Here is a 15,653-nt window from a genome sequence, read left to right as displayed (position 1 = left end):
TTCTTATTTGTTCTCTGCAGTTGTATTCACCACCCAGGAAACAAGCCAACTTGTTTTTCTGATGGACAGAGGGAAATATGCCAACCTAACTATGTTTACAATTCCTTTTGGCCATCCCACCATCAATTCTTAGGAAACAAGAAGAAAATGTATTTGTGTATTTCTGGCTTGTTGTTGCTTTTGCATTCCTCTTATTTTGTAGTTGTGTATATTAATTATAATCATTTTACCCCTCTGTTAGCTGGTGTCTGTGATTAATTTGTTGCTCGGTGTTTTTCTTTGACCTTCGTTGAACCGTCAGGGTAGAGAACTCTGCTGGCAGATTGTGCCTTCGTCAGCCCCTTTCTTGTGCTTTGCTTAGTTACAACAAATGCAGATTTACAACTTTAGATGAAATGCATGGTTTCAAAAGAAGGAAAACAGATGATAATTTCAGTATTTAGATGAAGAAGCAAGACAACCTTATATAAAAGATGAATATTGATTTTTAAAAATTTGTTTACCAAGAATTGCAGAATTGTGCCTAATTTGATTTCATTTCAGATTTGTTAATCATGTGTCTGATGGAAATTGGCCACAAAGAACACACTTTGTTTGAATTTTAAAATGTAAATGAAATGAACTTATTAAATTTTGTGCTTAAGCAAGACAGCTACAATTCTTGTTTGATTTCCTATAATTTTTATGGAAACCCAAATTTATGACAGTATGACTGTTCATGCCTATGTTGGAAATTCAGGTCATGTTCATGGTCAGGTGCACGGTTGGCTTTTCTAAAGTTGTCATGATTCTCCACCTTCTTGGGTAATTCTTTCTTTATGGACAGAGTCTATTGCAATAAATTTAGTTTATGCTCTCTTGGTCATGATCGTATTTGGGTATGCCTTCCAGGTGTTCACTCATTTAATCCAACTGACATTTATTGAGTGCCTACTATATCCCAGGCACAAGAAAGTCATAGAGAAATGGATACGCTGTCCTCACCTCAAGTAGTTGGCAGTGGTCTAGCAGAGAGACAGACATGTATACAGATACCTGCCATAGAGTGCTGTTAGATGGTATTTGGATTTGGGGTGTTTCAGAAATTCTTTAGTCACACATTTTCAAACAGTCTTTTGGGTCACTTCCACGGATGGCTCTTTTCCTCCATCATGTTTTGATCCATCTTAATTTTGTCCTGGGTTTTTGGTTTACCTTATTTTGCTCCTGTTTCTTCTTTGACCATAAAATCTCCTCAAATACATCATACTTATTACCAAAGTAATCACACCCACTGCCAAAGTGCTGGCCTGTATACGGTCTGTATGGTGTCTGCGGAAAGTCTATATGTGCACAGGTACAAATGATCCTCTACTGATAAATGGAAAATGTGATTTGCCAAATAGTAGGCTCAGGATGACTCCCATTTGTGTGTGTGTGAGTGTATATATATATATATATATATATGTATGTATGTATAATCTCCAATATATTCGTATATGATTTGAACATATTTGGAAGAATATATGCCCATCTGTTAGCAATGGCTACTTTGGGGAAATGGGTGTTGGGGGGGGAGAGGCTTGAACGTTTTGTTTCATATAATTCTGTTCTATTTGATTTTTTTAACTTAAGAAATTTCTTTAAATGTATTGAAAAAATTAAAAATAGTAGTTAGCTCTTGGCTATGCAGCCCAACAGACCCAAACTAAATGAAACTAAATGTCCTCCTTTGACACCTGAATCTACTCTTCCCATCATAATCTCTCCCAACCCCTTGCATAAATCTTTCTATAAAGCAGGTGACCCTGACACACTGAACACACTCACTGATGTCTTAATTAACATGTACTTTTTAATTGTTCACCAAGTATTAACACGTAGTGAGTGTTCACAGTGTGTTACCACGTATTTGTTGAGTGTTGACTGTGTGCACTGGAAATCCATCAAGCACGAGAATGGTTTCTCATCTCTGCAGAGCTCCAGCCAAGTGGCACATCCCCTGGCCTCCTTTCCTGTGCAAGTCCTTCCCTGTACTCTCCATGTGCTCTTCGAGGCCTCTAGCCTCCTTTTTTTCCTTTTCTCTCCTCCAAATTTTATGATATTTGTCAATATGCATCTTTGGAAGTTTCATTCACTAGTCAGGTATGTATGGAGGGCACTAGGGATAGGATGGGAAAGCTGGTGCAGCCCATAGCCTCCTGAGGTGGAGAAAAGAGATATGAAACATATATGATGTGATTAATTCACTCATGAGTTGTGTGAGGGATACTGAAAAAGAGAAGCAGAGAATGGTATCAGGATATATACTAAGGAAACAGGTGCTGAACTGAGGGTGCTTGGGAAGTCTTCCTTGGAGAAGTCAAATTCAGCCTGGATTTGAAGAATGAGAAGAGGTGGTTTAGGGAAGGGCCCAGGCACCAGGTGGGAAGAAGCCTGGTGCAGAGCAGAAAGTGAGAGGTGGTGGGTGTACAGGGACCCTGAGAGTGAGGGGAGTAGGGTTAACAGAGGAGGCTGGAGAGGGAGGCAAGTGTAGGATTGTCTGGGACACTGCATCAAGGAGTTTGGGTTTCATTGTAAGAGAAATGGGGGCAACTGGATGCTTTTAATGAGAGGAGGAACAAGATCACACTTGCTTTTTAGAAAGGCCTTGCTGGCTGATGTGAGGAAGTGGATTAGAGATAGTCTGGGTGTTCCTAGCACAGTGTCTGATCGCATGTACTTCACTATTTGTGGACTGATAATATGGCAAATGCTTTTCTATCAGGTTAGGGTTTTCCTTGACATCTTCTCCATCCACCTGCCACTTTTACTATGGTGTCTTTGCTATCAGCCTTCAGGTAGCTCTAGAATTTTCCTCTTTTTTTAAAAGAGGGACAAAGACTTACACATGCACTTCATCCAAGAGGGTCTCCAGATGACCAACATATACGTGTTAAAAGGCAATCAACTGCATTTGTGTAATTAGTGAACTATGATTACAAACCACCATCCTACAAACCAGAAGGTGGAAAATTAAGGAGGGACCATACCTAATGTATCAAGGACATAGAACAACAACAGGGACTTTGACTACTGCTGGTGCAACCCATAGCTTAGTGATTTATCACAAAGTAAACACAGCATGGAACAACCACTGAGTCAAGAAATAAAATGGGGGTGGGGGAGCATTCTTTCTTTTGGGATGCCTCACCACCTGAGGCATAAAAGTGCCTCAAAGTTCATCATAACTTTGATCCTCCTCTGTGGAAAACTGGCAGCATCTTCTAAAAATGACATATCTTCACCCTATGACCCAGCAATTGTACCAAAAGTACAAGGAAATTCATGGCAGCATTTAACATGGATAATTGGAAATGGAAAACATTTTGTCATTGATAAGTCCACTGTGGCATATTTATACATTGGAATGCTATATAGCAATGAAAAGAAATGAATCACAGCTACCCCAAGAACAGAATGTAGAGCAAAGGAATCCAGGCATCAGAGAACACGTATTATGCTTGTAATTACATAAAGGTTTATAACAAACAAGGTCTATGCTGTTAGAAGTTAGGATAGTGGTTTTCTTTGGTGAGTAAGGAGGGGATAAAGATGGAAATTGGCATGTACATGCGGTATGTTGGGGGTCTTCAGTTTGTTTTCTTTCTTTTGTTTTAGGATATAAAAGTTTAGACTTTATCTTAGAAGAGAGTGAGAGAGGGAAGACAGTGGGGGAAGGGAGAGAGAAGAGAGCAGGGAGGTGGGGAGGCATTCCAAAAGAAAGAAAGAATGCCCACCTGTTTCCTTCCTTCCTCCCTTTTCCCATCCCTCTCTCCCTCCCTCCCTCCCTTCCTTCCTTTTTTTTTTTTTTTGAGACAGAGTCTCAAGCTGTCACCCTGGTTAGAGTGCTGTGGCATCACCACTCACAGCAACCTCCAACTCTTGAACTTAGGTGTTTCTCTTGACTCAGCCTCCCAAGGAGCTGGGACTACCAGTGCCTGCCACAATGCCTGGCTATTTTTTTTTCCCATTGTAGTTGTTGTTGTTGATTTTAGATGGCCTGGGCTGGAGTCAAACCCCCCAGCCTTGGTGTATGTGGCTGGCACCCTACTCACTGAGCTACAGGCGCTGTCCACCTGTTTTATTTCTTGAGTGGGTGGTTGTCCCATAACTGTGTTCACTTTGTAATGAATCACTGAACGGTATGCTTAAAATTTGGGCACTCTTCTGTGTGTATAAAAAAAAGCTAAAAAAGAAAAAAGAAAAGAAAAGCTGGGCATGGTAGCTCATGCCTGTGATCCTAGCACTTTGGGAGGCTGATGTGGGTGGATTGTCTGAGCTTAGGAGTTCAAGACCCGCCTAAGCAAGAGTGAGACCCTGTCTCTACTAAAACAAACAAACAACAACAAAAAACTAGATGAGTGTCTTGGACACCTGTAGTCCCATCTACTTGAGAGACTGAGACAAGAGGATCTCTTGATCTAAGACATTGAGGCTGCTGTGAGCAGTGATGATGCCAGGGCACTCTACTCAGGGTGACAGAAGTATGACTGTCTCAAAACAAAACAAAACTCAAGATACCAAAGCTGCTGTCTAAACTTTGCTTTTGTGGGAAGGATAACTGGAGGCAAACTCTAACCAAGGGTAAGCTGGTGGGTGCTTTCCCCTCTGACCTCTTCTGATGTCATTTCCTTTTGTGTGTCCCTTCCTCCAGGGTTGTCACACTGGGAGATGATATTCAACAGAATCCTCAGTGCTTGGTTATGGTGAATTCCCCTTTTGAAGGATTTTCTTTTAGAGTTCGTTTTTGGAGACACAGGCTTTTCTGGGTTGGTTCTTTTTATGACTTCTGGACCATGCAGTTCGGTGAATTATCTAACCCATTCATTTAGCTTTCCTCCAGGGCTCTTGGACATTTTCCTCCTTTTTCCAACTCTTATATACTGGGCAGATGCTCCCTCTTTACTTTGCTCATTTAAAAAATGTTTGTAAAAAGAAAAAAAGGAAAAAAATGTAATTGTTGTAAGATATACGATTTAGTTTTGTGACTCTAAATAAAAATACATTTAAAAAAAATCTTGGCTTTGCCTCTCAGACTTAACTATGTGCCATTGGGCAATCAGTGTTTCTCTTCACATCTGAAGGCTATATCCCCACTATTTATGTTACTGGTATTATGTTGTTATCTCTGGATAAATGCTTCTGAATGGAGTCGTGTAGCCTTTGGGCAAGTTCGCTTAATCTTTTTGAACTTAATTTCCTCATCTATAAAGAGGATAACTACAGTCCTCTCATTTATGGTAGCTGTGAGTTTTAAATGAGGTAATGCATCCAGAATGCCTGGCCTGGATTAGTTGCTCAACAAAACGAACTTTTCTTCTGAACCCACCTAGGGCAGGAAGCACTACTGATTTGCACCTGCAGACCTCAAGGACTGAACAGAGGGGGGTGTGCTGTCTAGAGGGGTTGTTTTGTAGAAAACCATTGGTGACCAACCTACCTGGTCCTATTGGCAGAGTAGGACGTAAAACCTCAGTCAGCCCCTAGGAAACATCAGCCTGCTTTAGTGACAGACACAAATAAAGCAAACAAGGCTGCAAAATATTTGTTTTCTTTCAAACGTAGGTGATTATATTGTTGACAGGGCCTGAGGAGTGAGGAGAGTACTCCATCTCTTAAAGAATCTTGTAGAATGCTTTAACAAATATATAAGAATCATATATAATTGGCACACACTTTGTTTGAATGCAAACACTGCTGTTAAAGTGGTGCTTAAAAACAGTTTGTTGGCCTTCTCTTCATACAGGAGAAACATTTCTCTCGTTTACACTACTCACTTGCTTAGCAAACCCTTATTTATCCTATAATGCAAGCATAATCTGCCCAACATGTCCAAATGCCCACAGATTCTGAGTTAGTGAAGTCTGAATTAACGGAATTTTAGGCAGTCTCTCACGGAGAACTATAATGCAAGCACTGGGAAATGACCCACTCCAGCAGTTTTAAGAGCACTCTGAGAAAACTACCTCTTCCCTTTCTTATCTCTTCTTGCTGCCTGTGTTTCAGTTCTGGTTTAGGAGGGAGACACAGGAAGACAGGCGCAAACATGAATTCTCAGGACATTTGAATAGTTATTTATTGAGAAGCCACAGTTTTCCACACTTTCATAACTGTAGGCTTTATATAAGGCAAAAGCAAGATGGATCCACTACTTTACACAAAAAGAAACAGCCCTGCAGCGAACCCCGGGCTCGTGCAGTTATAGATCAAAATGCGATGTCCATGACATATAAAAAACCGTGTGGAACAAAATAATTTAAATTATGATTACAGTCTACTGAAGGAAATATCCATATCTTATTATAAACACATTTTTAATCTAGGGTTGTAATTTAAATATTTGGAGTTTTTTTTTACATACAATTATTGAAACATAAAAGCAAAATATAACATTTAATAGGATAAACTTGGACAGAAGACAGTTGTTTTGAACTGTGCTTGATGTTAAGTCATGATGGGATCGTCCCCTTGTCGTGGCAATGAAGTTAATTAATCCATTGGTATGTCGCCATCCTTTTTTGGCTAACTATATGAATAAATGAAAGGATGGTTTAACAAGGACACACGAGGTTCATTTTTTTAGTTGTAGGGGAACAGAAAGAACTAAAAGTTGGAGGCTGCCTTTTATTTTTCAAAAAACCAAAGCAGATCTACAGGTGTCAATTAAATTAAATTATTTATGTACTCATTTAAGTAACTGGCATCCACATACATGAAACAAAAGTGACAGTACTCGGTGTACTCGTCCCCACACTCATTTACCATCAATGCACACACAGTACATGAAAGAAGCATCCTTTATCTTTGCTGATAATAGGAACACACCTAGCAGTTGGACTATGGATTCTCCATGAACAGTATTTAAAGAATGGTGCTCCATATTGCTTGTAAACATATAGACATGGAAATCAGGAAATCAGTGGTCATTTACTAATCTTGGTACCACACAGCTAAAATGGCAATTGTATCGGTAAACATCTCATGGGCATGGTGATTGACAAAAATTCCCTAATGAGGTTAACTAACAGACTAAGGACATGCACTGATTACAGGACTCCATCCCAGTGGACTCTGGGACTGAATGGTCTAATCGTCTTCTTCATCTTCCTCATCACTGTCTTTCATGCTGATCCCTTGCAGGCCCCCACCTTCACTCACTGATGCTGTGGCCTCCTCCACAGTGAGACGGTTCCGGATGGTTTCGTAGGTCTTGCTGTTTAAGGTGGAGTCCAGGACCCCTTGCAATCGGAAATCTCTATAGGTTTTCTAAAGAGGGAAAAGATGCAGAGATAAGGGAGATCCCATCTTCATGGTGGGGAAGGCAAGATGTCAAGCAGGTGTGGGTATGACAGCACCGACCTTTAGCTAAGCGTCACATTTTATGCATTGTCAAAGAAAAAGTCACTGTGCTCAGATTTCACTCTTACTGAAAAATGAGATTCACTGAATGACAGAAAACAAGAAATTGTGACAGGATAAACGATATTAGCTGAGACAAAGCAAAAAACATAAGCCTGTGTTTATTCATTTCCATAAAGGAATATACTCCATAGTTGTTTTGGTTCCTTTGTGTGATCTAGTTCTTTCTCTAGGGTTGGTATAATATGATAGATATTGGAAATGGCTATAATGTATAAATAATGCTATTTTGTGATTTCTGTTGCAGTCTGGTCTTTAGTATTTTTAAGGCTTGTAACTGCATGAGCTGTACTGATCCCTCTGTCTCATTCACAAGACAGACATATGTATGTTGGTGTAGGAAACCTATTATGGGCAGCAGTAATTATGGGAAATATGGTGCGCTAATGCCTCGTGGATATGTTGCAGGCATGTGGCTCAATTCTCATCTCCTTGGGAAAGAACTGTATCTATTCCGTTCACAACTTCATAGTCTCAGGGAAGAAACTTGGCTGTTTTTCAAGAACAATGGTTTGGGGATTACTGTGCCACAAATTTGTTCTTTGTTCCTCCAGGCAGTTCTGTCGGATTTCCTTAGGTATCTCAAGGACTGTTTTTCTAGAAATCCCTTAGTGTTAATTGAACATGACCAGAAGCATCTGGCTGTTGTCTATTTCATAATTTTTTTAAAAAGGTCTCTCTCTATCTACAACTCTCCTCATCACGCTGCATATCATTTCAGTGACTGATTCTTCCGTTTGTTTCTCGTATTGATAATCAAAGCCACTCCTATCATGATTTCTAATAGTGCATCTAATGTAGGCATAGTGTTAACAATCACAGTGTCATCCCCTCTTGAAGGTCACTGAGTTGTAATGACTGTTGACTAGTGAATGCAGTTAGGCTTAGTGAAGTTTAATAATGTTAAAGTAACTTGGTTTAGACACTAAATTATAAGCTCATCCTGAATCGTGCATTAAGCTGCAAGTCTTGCTAAGGAGAAGGAGGAAGCTGGGAGGAAGCTGGGAAGAAGCTAGGAGGAAGCTAGCTACCTGAACTAGGTCTTCAGCTGGACAAGGAAGGGTAGGAACTATCTGGCACGGTATAGGCCAGATAGCCAGATGATTAACTATAGTTTTTATACTTTGCAATTGGTTGTTGTGTTGCCACATAGAATAAGGTAATTTTTCCCAGAATATGATGGTGTAAAGGAAGAGAAAAAGTGCTAGAGCAGTCTCATCTTTATTCAAATTCCAGAGCTGAGTGTACCGCAAGTAGACTCTGAATGCCTAAGGGCAGGGATCACATCTAGTCATTCTTGAATCCTCCATCTGGTATTATACAAGTAGAGGCTCACAGAATGTTTATCCAATGTTGGATAAATGAATAAATGCTTGCTGAATAATGAATGAAAGGATGAATAAATGGAGTGGCTGTTGACGTGGAAAGGAAAGCCAATTATCCTTGGAAATTTGCCTTAGAGAGGGAGCTTTCTGGGTGAGGCACTAGGTAAAGAGCTGGTGAATCAGGCTTCACATCTCTGAGTTGTGGCATTAGTGAAGCTGGGCCCACTTTGGGTGAAAGGGAATGGGTTTCTTTGGCAGGGACATTTCTGTGTTCCTTCTCTGTGTTTCATGTCTATGTTTTTGTTTTTGTTTTGGGGGCTTTATTTTGGCAGGAGGTGAGGACTTAACCTCCTCTCCAACCTATATATTTTTTCTTACTAAAATATTGCTAATTCCCAACATAGATCTAGGAATATCAGTAATGAAAAGACAATTTTAAGATATTAAAATTAAGTCTTCTTTTCACATCTATTCAGTAAGGGCCAAACAATAGATTTCCCCAAAGTATATTTTTATCCAGAAATTGGAATTGAAGGGGTCAGGGAGTGGCTAGTGAGCTTGCCTTAAGGATTTGAAGTAAAAAATATGAAAATTCGACTGGGTCCACAGTCCGACTGCATATTTCTTTTTTAAGAGCTGCTATACACTGCTGTCTGTAAACTTCCCTGGGTGGACGCTTTGTGAGATCAAATGCAGATGATAATAATTCTCCTTAATTACACACAATGGAACAGTAATTGGTTTTAAGTCGGCACTGGGATAGAGGAGCACCTTTGGTGAAATGGTGCTAATCCAAAAGAGACTAAGAAGTGCGGTGGGGGTTGTGTGGCCAGGGGTGGATGTGGGGGAGACTTTTGGCAAACTGCTAAGAAATAGAAATTCAGCTATGTTCATTGTTAATATATTTTAAAGGAGACTTTGTAGTTTGAGGTTTTTGCATACGAATGTTTTAAAACCCTTTATGGTGAAGCATCAAATGGAAACTGAAATGATCAAAAACGTATTTACCCCCTTCTGTGATCTTATTATTTCATGTAAACCACTGAGATTTCACGCTGAAATAATTATCATTAGTCCAAGGCACACACACAAGAGCAAGGGGGAAAAAAGCCACTTTCAGGGTATGTTATCTCACCTTTGTGATCCTTTACATTTGGTTGTATACACGCATTGTAAAATAAACTACTTCAATTAACTATGAGAACAATATTGATTTGCATTCTGTTAATGATCACAGGACATATTTAGAAATAGCTGGGGGTAAATATTTCTATTAAATTAATTGTGGCAAAATTTTATTTAATTAAACCATAAATGAAATTGGTAATTGATGTGATTAGCACAATGGCTCCAGAAGCTAGCTTTTGAAAGTCTAAGGCAAAGGGTACGGTGGCCTCTGCAGTATTTTTTTGCATGGCAAATACATAAAGTATTTTTCCAATCTGGATAAAGAGATCAAATTCATTTTTATTAAATTTTCCCTTGATATATGAGCAATAAATTAAACTAGGCATCATGAAGTGATTTTTCAGGCTTTTCTTATATGATATGATGTTTCAGAAGTCATCTTGTTTTATAAGGAAACTAATATTCTTTGTGTTAAGGAAGCTCTGTAGTGTGCCGATGACATATATTTCAGTAAGCTATTTGCAAAGAAAAATAATCATTTTTTTTCTTTTACCTTTACCATCCTAATTAGTGTTTTCAACTGATATATGTGAAGCTGTAAGTCCATCCGGTCCGTCAACCAGGTGCAGATCACATTCATGGAGCTGTTGTACCATTGCTGAAAAAGAGACAAAAGTTCTCCAGCCAACACATCATAGAGCATTCATGGGGATCAAGCCATGTTTGAGCACCCTACTCTGTTCCAGGCGGAAACAAAATGGTTAAAGAGAATTTGAGAGCACAGAGATCATGAACATTCATTTGCACAGTCACAAGGCACTGGGTCTATCTGAGAGCGGTCAGCTGGGACTTTGAATCTAACATAGAACACTTCCACTATAGATATTTCACATACACTCAATTCATAGAGACCATCTTTTGCTTCTTCCAGTTCACTTTTTTATTGGTTCACTTTACCGAGTGGCTTCTTTCCTAATGCCATTGTCTCTGGTTTCAGAGAGATGAGGGCTTCTCCACTGCACTGATGTGGCCACTTACCTTTTGAAAACTTCAAAACCCTGCCTGCTGCTAAGTTCAATTTGGGGAATCAGGCTGAGAGAGCCTTCAGACTTCAGGGGGAAGTTCACTGTCATGTACCTGATTGGGTAGTTCCTGATAAACACAATGAATGAGAATTTCTCTTTAAGGGCCAAATTGTGCTCCGGGCAGCTTAGGTGCCCTTACATTGGCTATGCAATCTGTTTTAATCTTAACACCAAAAAATTATGGAAGATGAGAGAAAAAAAAAAACCATCTACAAATGAGCTCATTTCAAGCTGTTGAAATCATACTTCCCCTTAAGGGGGTTAAATTTTGCTTCTTGTCTGTGAAAAATGCTTGAAGCTGTGTCACTTTAGACTGCCACCCCTGTGGTGCCGGAAGTCTCTGGTGCAGTATAATTTTGCAGTACTGCTCATATATTCATAAATCTCACTCGGAGACATATGAACAGTGTTATGAAGTGTCAGTATGAAAAAAAAATCTAATCTTTTAAACTTCACCAGGTTTCATTACGCTCTGCTGCTTATACCAAACAATTTACAAATAAAATGAGAAGGTGTGGATGGACCTATATATTTATTTATAGGGCATCAATAGGAACTGTGCTCAGAAAAGATGCAAAAAAGAAAAAGTGGTTAGAGAATGGAGATGAGGCATACTCGCATGCTAACCGAAACACACACGCATACACACGCACACACACATCGCACACCAGTGGGGATTCGAAAAGCATAAATAAAAACATGTTTCCGATGGTAACTCCACCCTTTCTCACCTAAAGATCATCCAAAATCAGTTTATGCCTAACACTCACAGTTTTTCTTAAGCCTTGTTTTTGACTTAATTTCTTTAAAAAAAATTAATTTAGGTTTTTTACTTTGCAAGGTAGAACTGCCAAGTTTCACCTTGCAAGAAACGACACAGTCTCAGCCATGGCGTAGAGAAGCCCTCTTTGCAATCTTTCATTTCTAGACTCCTTCTTCATCAGAGCCAATTGTGGCTCTCCTTGGAGCCCAGCCGCAGCAGAGACCACACTACCCCAATCAAGGCAGCGCTGCAGCCTCACAGCCAACTTCTGCTCTTTTAAAGATCATGAAGGAGAAACCATCAGTCTTAGGAACCTTCTGTCCCTCCCCAGGGAGCAGGGGATGGGGGTGGTTTTTTTTTTCCTTGAGATTTGCAGTTCACTCCATGGAAGGAAGGAGGGTGTTTGCTGGGGTCAAGCTGCTTCAGGCATGGACAGGTTTTCCCCTCTAGGGATGAGAACATTTTACTGAAACTTTTTTTTTCCGGTAGTAGTTGTTGGGAGGGTGGTGATTTTGGCACCTCCTGCCTTGGGATTCTGGAGCTTTTGCTGTCACTGCATCTGGGTTTTTTAAGAAGGGGCGCTGGAATAGGAATGTCACTGGGTCACCTGCATTTTCCTTGCAATTGGAGTTATCTCTTGTGCTCACTCCAGACCTCAAATTCTGCATTCACTGGCTAGATCTGCCATGTCATCTGGGGGCTCAAAAAAATCTATTTGGAGAGTCATAATCAATCTTTCTTTATCTCCAGCCTCCTGGGGTTGGAAGATGACCTTCAAGAAACGCCAGTGACCTCCTGGCCAAACCAACAGGCTCAGGGCCTCATGATGCGTACATCTCAGGGACACAAAAGAGGAGTGTGGCACTCTGGCTTCTAGGCAGAGGTGGCATTTTGCTTTGGCTGTAACAACAGGCAAACCGGTGCTGGCTTATATCACTGCCAGCAAGCCTTGCGCAACATGCCTTTTTCTCTTTGCTGAGAGACATGCCACCTTTCAGGAAAAAAAATAACGCCACCCTCCCCCCCCCTTCCATTTTATGTACGCAGTTCCCACTCTTGTAAATGGCTTTTGGATAGTGACAAATAAAAATAAAAATAAAAAGGTAGGGTACTATCAACACTCTTGCTCTGATACTGAAAGGGTAGGGAGGTGGAAACTGCATACAGCAAGGGATCAGTGCATCACACTCAGACTCCCATCCCAGGAGAACAAGAAAGCCCTGGAACATCCATGCTTTCCTTCCTGGATCTCACATCTAGCAAAAGAAGTGTAAAAAATGTATGATGCCCCATTGGCTACACATTTAAAGAGGCAAAAGGGAGTCAGTCACTCCTTTCCAAACCTTATGCTCAGTAGATGAAATTGGAGGCACTTTTGGATGCAACACAGTGCTAACTGGGTTTTCCAGAAAGGCGCTTAAAGGCATTTGGATGTTGAAAAAAGCAGGAGGCACTGCCTTCTAGAACTTTAAAATGTTAGAGGTGAAAAGGGTCTTCTATACTATCCTTTGTAGAGGACCAAACAAAGGGCCAGGTGGAGTGCCTTGCCTGTGGTTACACAGTTAGGGAGTGCAGAACAGGCAGTTCTCCAGGGGAGCCGCTGGATAGAAATGGCTGACTTTCCACCATGATTCCTCCCTAAAGGGATATAGTCGTGTGCTGGTCATGACAGCTGATCTTGTACATTTCTTCCCAGTTCCACATTCAGGGATATCACATTGATAGCTAGAAATAGGTCTTAGTGGGGATTTTTACACCATGGAAATTGGCAAACGCCCCAAACCAGGGCTTCCTCCCTCCCAAAGCTAGTCGTTAAACATTTATCAGCACATTACTGGGTGCCTGGGTTGTTTCTGCTCTTCCTCAGGGGCTCACAGTGCTTATTAATTAAGTTTTCTTCATTTGAGATCCGTGCTAATGTAGCAGATTTGTTATGATTCTTCAAAAGAGGAAATTAATAAAACATTTTAAGTTCTCCCCATTTTGTTTTGTCTTTCATTCAGATACGCCTTTTCCAGAGCTATCCTAACACCTGGGCACTAGATTTTTGGGGAAATGCATTCTAAATTCGCAGAAATCAGAATTAGGAGCTGACGACATATACATTTAAGTAAAATCACGACTCCCTGCTCCCTTTCCTTCATTCAGACATACGAATCTGCAACTTTGTAAATAAGGTTACTTGAATCCTAAAAATCACTAAAGAAAGAAAATCTGCAGTAGGTGAGATCTTTTAAAAATACGCCCTTTAGGGATAATTCTGTAAAGGTTTTAAATTTGGAACCCCAAAGGATGCCTATCGCAGCTATAGTGTGCAGGATAACAGGGCCCTTAGAAACAAGAAGATCTGAAGATGCTATTTAAAAGAAGTGGGAAGGCTAATCTAAAAATCTGCCATTTAATTTTTCTTTCTTTCTACAGTGTAGTGGTTTTGGACACAGACTCTAAAACACACCTGGGTTTATGATCTTGGACGAGTTATATCCCTTCTCAGAGACTCAGTTTCCTGAGTTTCCTGATGAAAATGGGGGTTGCATCAGCCTCTGGTAGGCTTTTTCTGATGACTAAATGAAATAATGCTAGCAAAGCACTCACTCCAGGACTTGGCTCATAATAAGGCCTCAGTAAATGTTAGCCACCAACACCATTACCACCACTGCCCCTGCCTCCACCACTACAACTATCATCATCGTTTCTCCCTTCTTTTCTTTTTCTCCTTCTCTCTCAATCTAAAAGTTTCCAGGAAACAAGAGAGAAAGCAACACATTGCCAGGGAAAGCCACATGGTGACTGAAGAAATTGTAGATTTGTATGTACAAGTCTTAAAGGACATGTGAGTAATTCTTAGCAATGCAATTCTGCTGGAAAGTGGTTTTATGGTAGAGCATCACCCAAACCTACAAAACCATCTACAAAATGCTTTAAGCACATTTTAGATTATATGGACCTAGAGTTAAGTCTTGGATTAAAAAGATTCAGACCCAGAATGAATGTTTCTCAAATCCAGTGGGGATAAATTACAGCTACTGGGTTGGCTACTTACACGTATTAGCTGAATAAACTCAAGCAAATTACTTAATTCTCTGACCTCTTAGTCTCCTCTTGGGGTTAATACCAGTACTTACTTCACAGGATTATTGTTAACATTAAAAGAAATAATTTATGTAAAGTGTCTAGCAGAGTGAGTGTCACATTGTAAGCACTCAATAAAATTTATTCACAGTTTTATTACTCTCAGAACATAACAGATATACTTTTAATAGGCAATACAAAGAAATAGTTCTGATCTTGTTCTAGTACAAACTTAGACCACTAATATGCAAGGCTAGGGTTCACTAAGGCTAGGGTTAGGGTGAGGCAGGGTGCTGTAAGGGCTAAATTTGATATTTCAGTCATCATGGATTTTGGGTACTAATTATGATTTTGTAACGTGTTATCTTGAAATATCATTTATCTTGATCATTTAATTTTTTGTCTCCCCCTTCCCTTATACTTTCTGACCAAGAAGTGACTCATCTACATCTATCCAGTCCAGCGTCCTTTTGTTTACTGTTCCCCTGAAAACTTTATTCCCTGGAGGGGATGCAGCACTGAGAAATACTGTGACTAACACCTCACAGGACATTACAGTGTTCACAGAAAATGGGCCTTCATTGGCCTTGGATAATCCCTAATCAGCTATATTGCAGGTTGCTACAATGCTGTTCTTACACATTATGACATAAAGACCAGCCCCACTTATACAAGTCTTAACTCCTGACCCCAACATCTTAATGTTAATTTGGTGTCCTAGAGACACTACTGTTAAGGGTACATTTGTTTTCAGGACAAGTCGTATATCACAGATAGGTGGCAGTGGAAACAAGGAGCACAGGCTGAAAAGGAGACAGAACCATTCATTGTATTTCCATA

General features: G+C 40.1%; 1 protein-coding gene across 6 annotated transcripts in view; it reads right to left on the bottom strand.

The window, feature by feature from the left end:
- Nucleotides 1–6,071: 6,071 nt before the first annotated feature.
- Nucleotides 6,072–15,653, bottom strand: part of CADPS (calcium dependent secretion activator) — a 484,159-nt gene continuing 474,577 nt past the window's right edge. For 2 of the 6 annotated variants that reach the window (XM_003785525.1, XM_003785528.2), the window contains 2 exons: nt 10,447–10,551; nt 6,072–7,287 (listed from right to left, as the gene is read on the bottom strand). In XM_003785525.1, coding sequence (XP_003785573.1) covers nt 7,108–7,287; nt 10,447–10,551 — 285 coding nt within the window. In that variant the 3' untranslated portion in view covers nt 6,072–7,107. The remainder of the gene's footprint in view (nt 7,288–10,446; nt 10,552–15,653) is intronic. The other 4 variants (XM_003785526.2, XM_012802483.2, XM_003785527.2 and 1 more) reach the window with 3 other exon arrangements.

Source organism: Otolemur garnettii, unplaced genomic scaffold (genome assembly GCF_000181295.1).
Source record: "Otolemur garnettii isolate 467f Iridium unplaced genomic scaffold, OtoGar3 scaffold00015, whole genome shotgun sequence".
Classification (NCBI taxonomy): domain Eukaryota; kingdom Metazoa; phylum Chordata; class Mammalia; order Primates; family Galagidae; genus Otolemur; species Otolemur garnettii.
The sequence above is the reverse complement of the archived record's forward strand: the minus strand, read 5'-3'. Positions and strand labels throughout refer to the sequence as shown.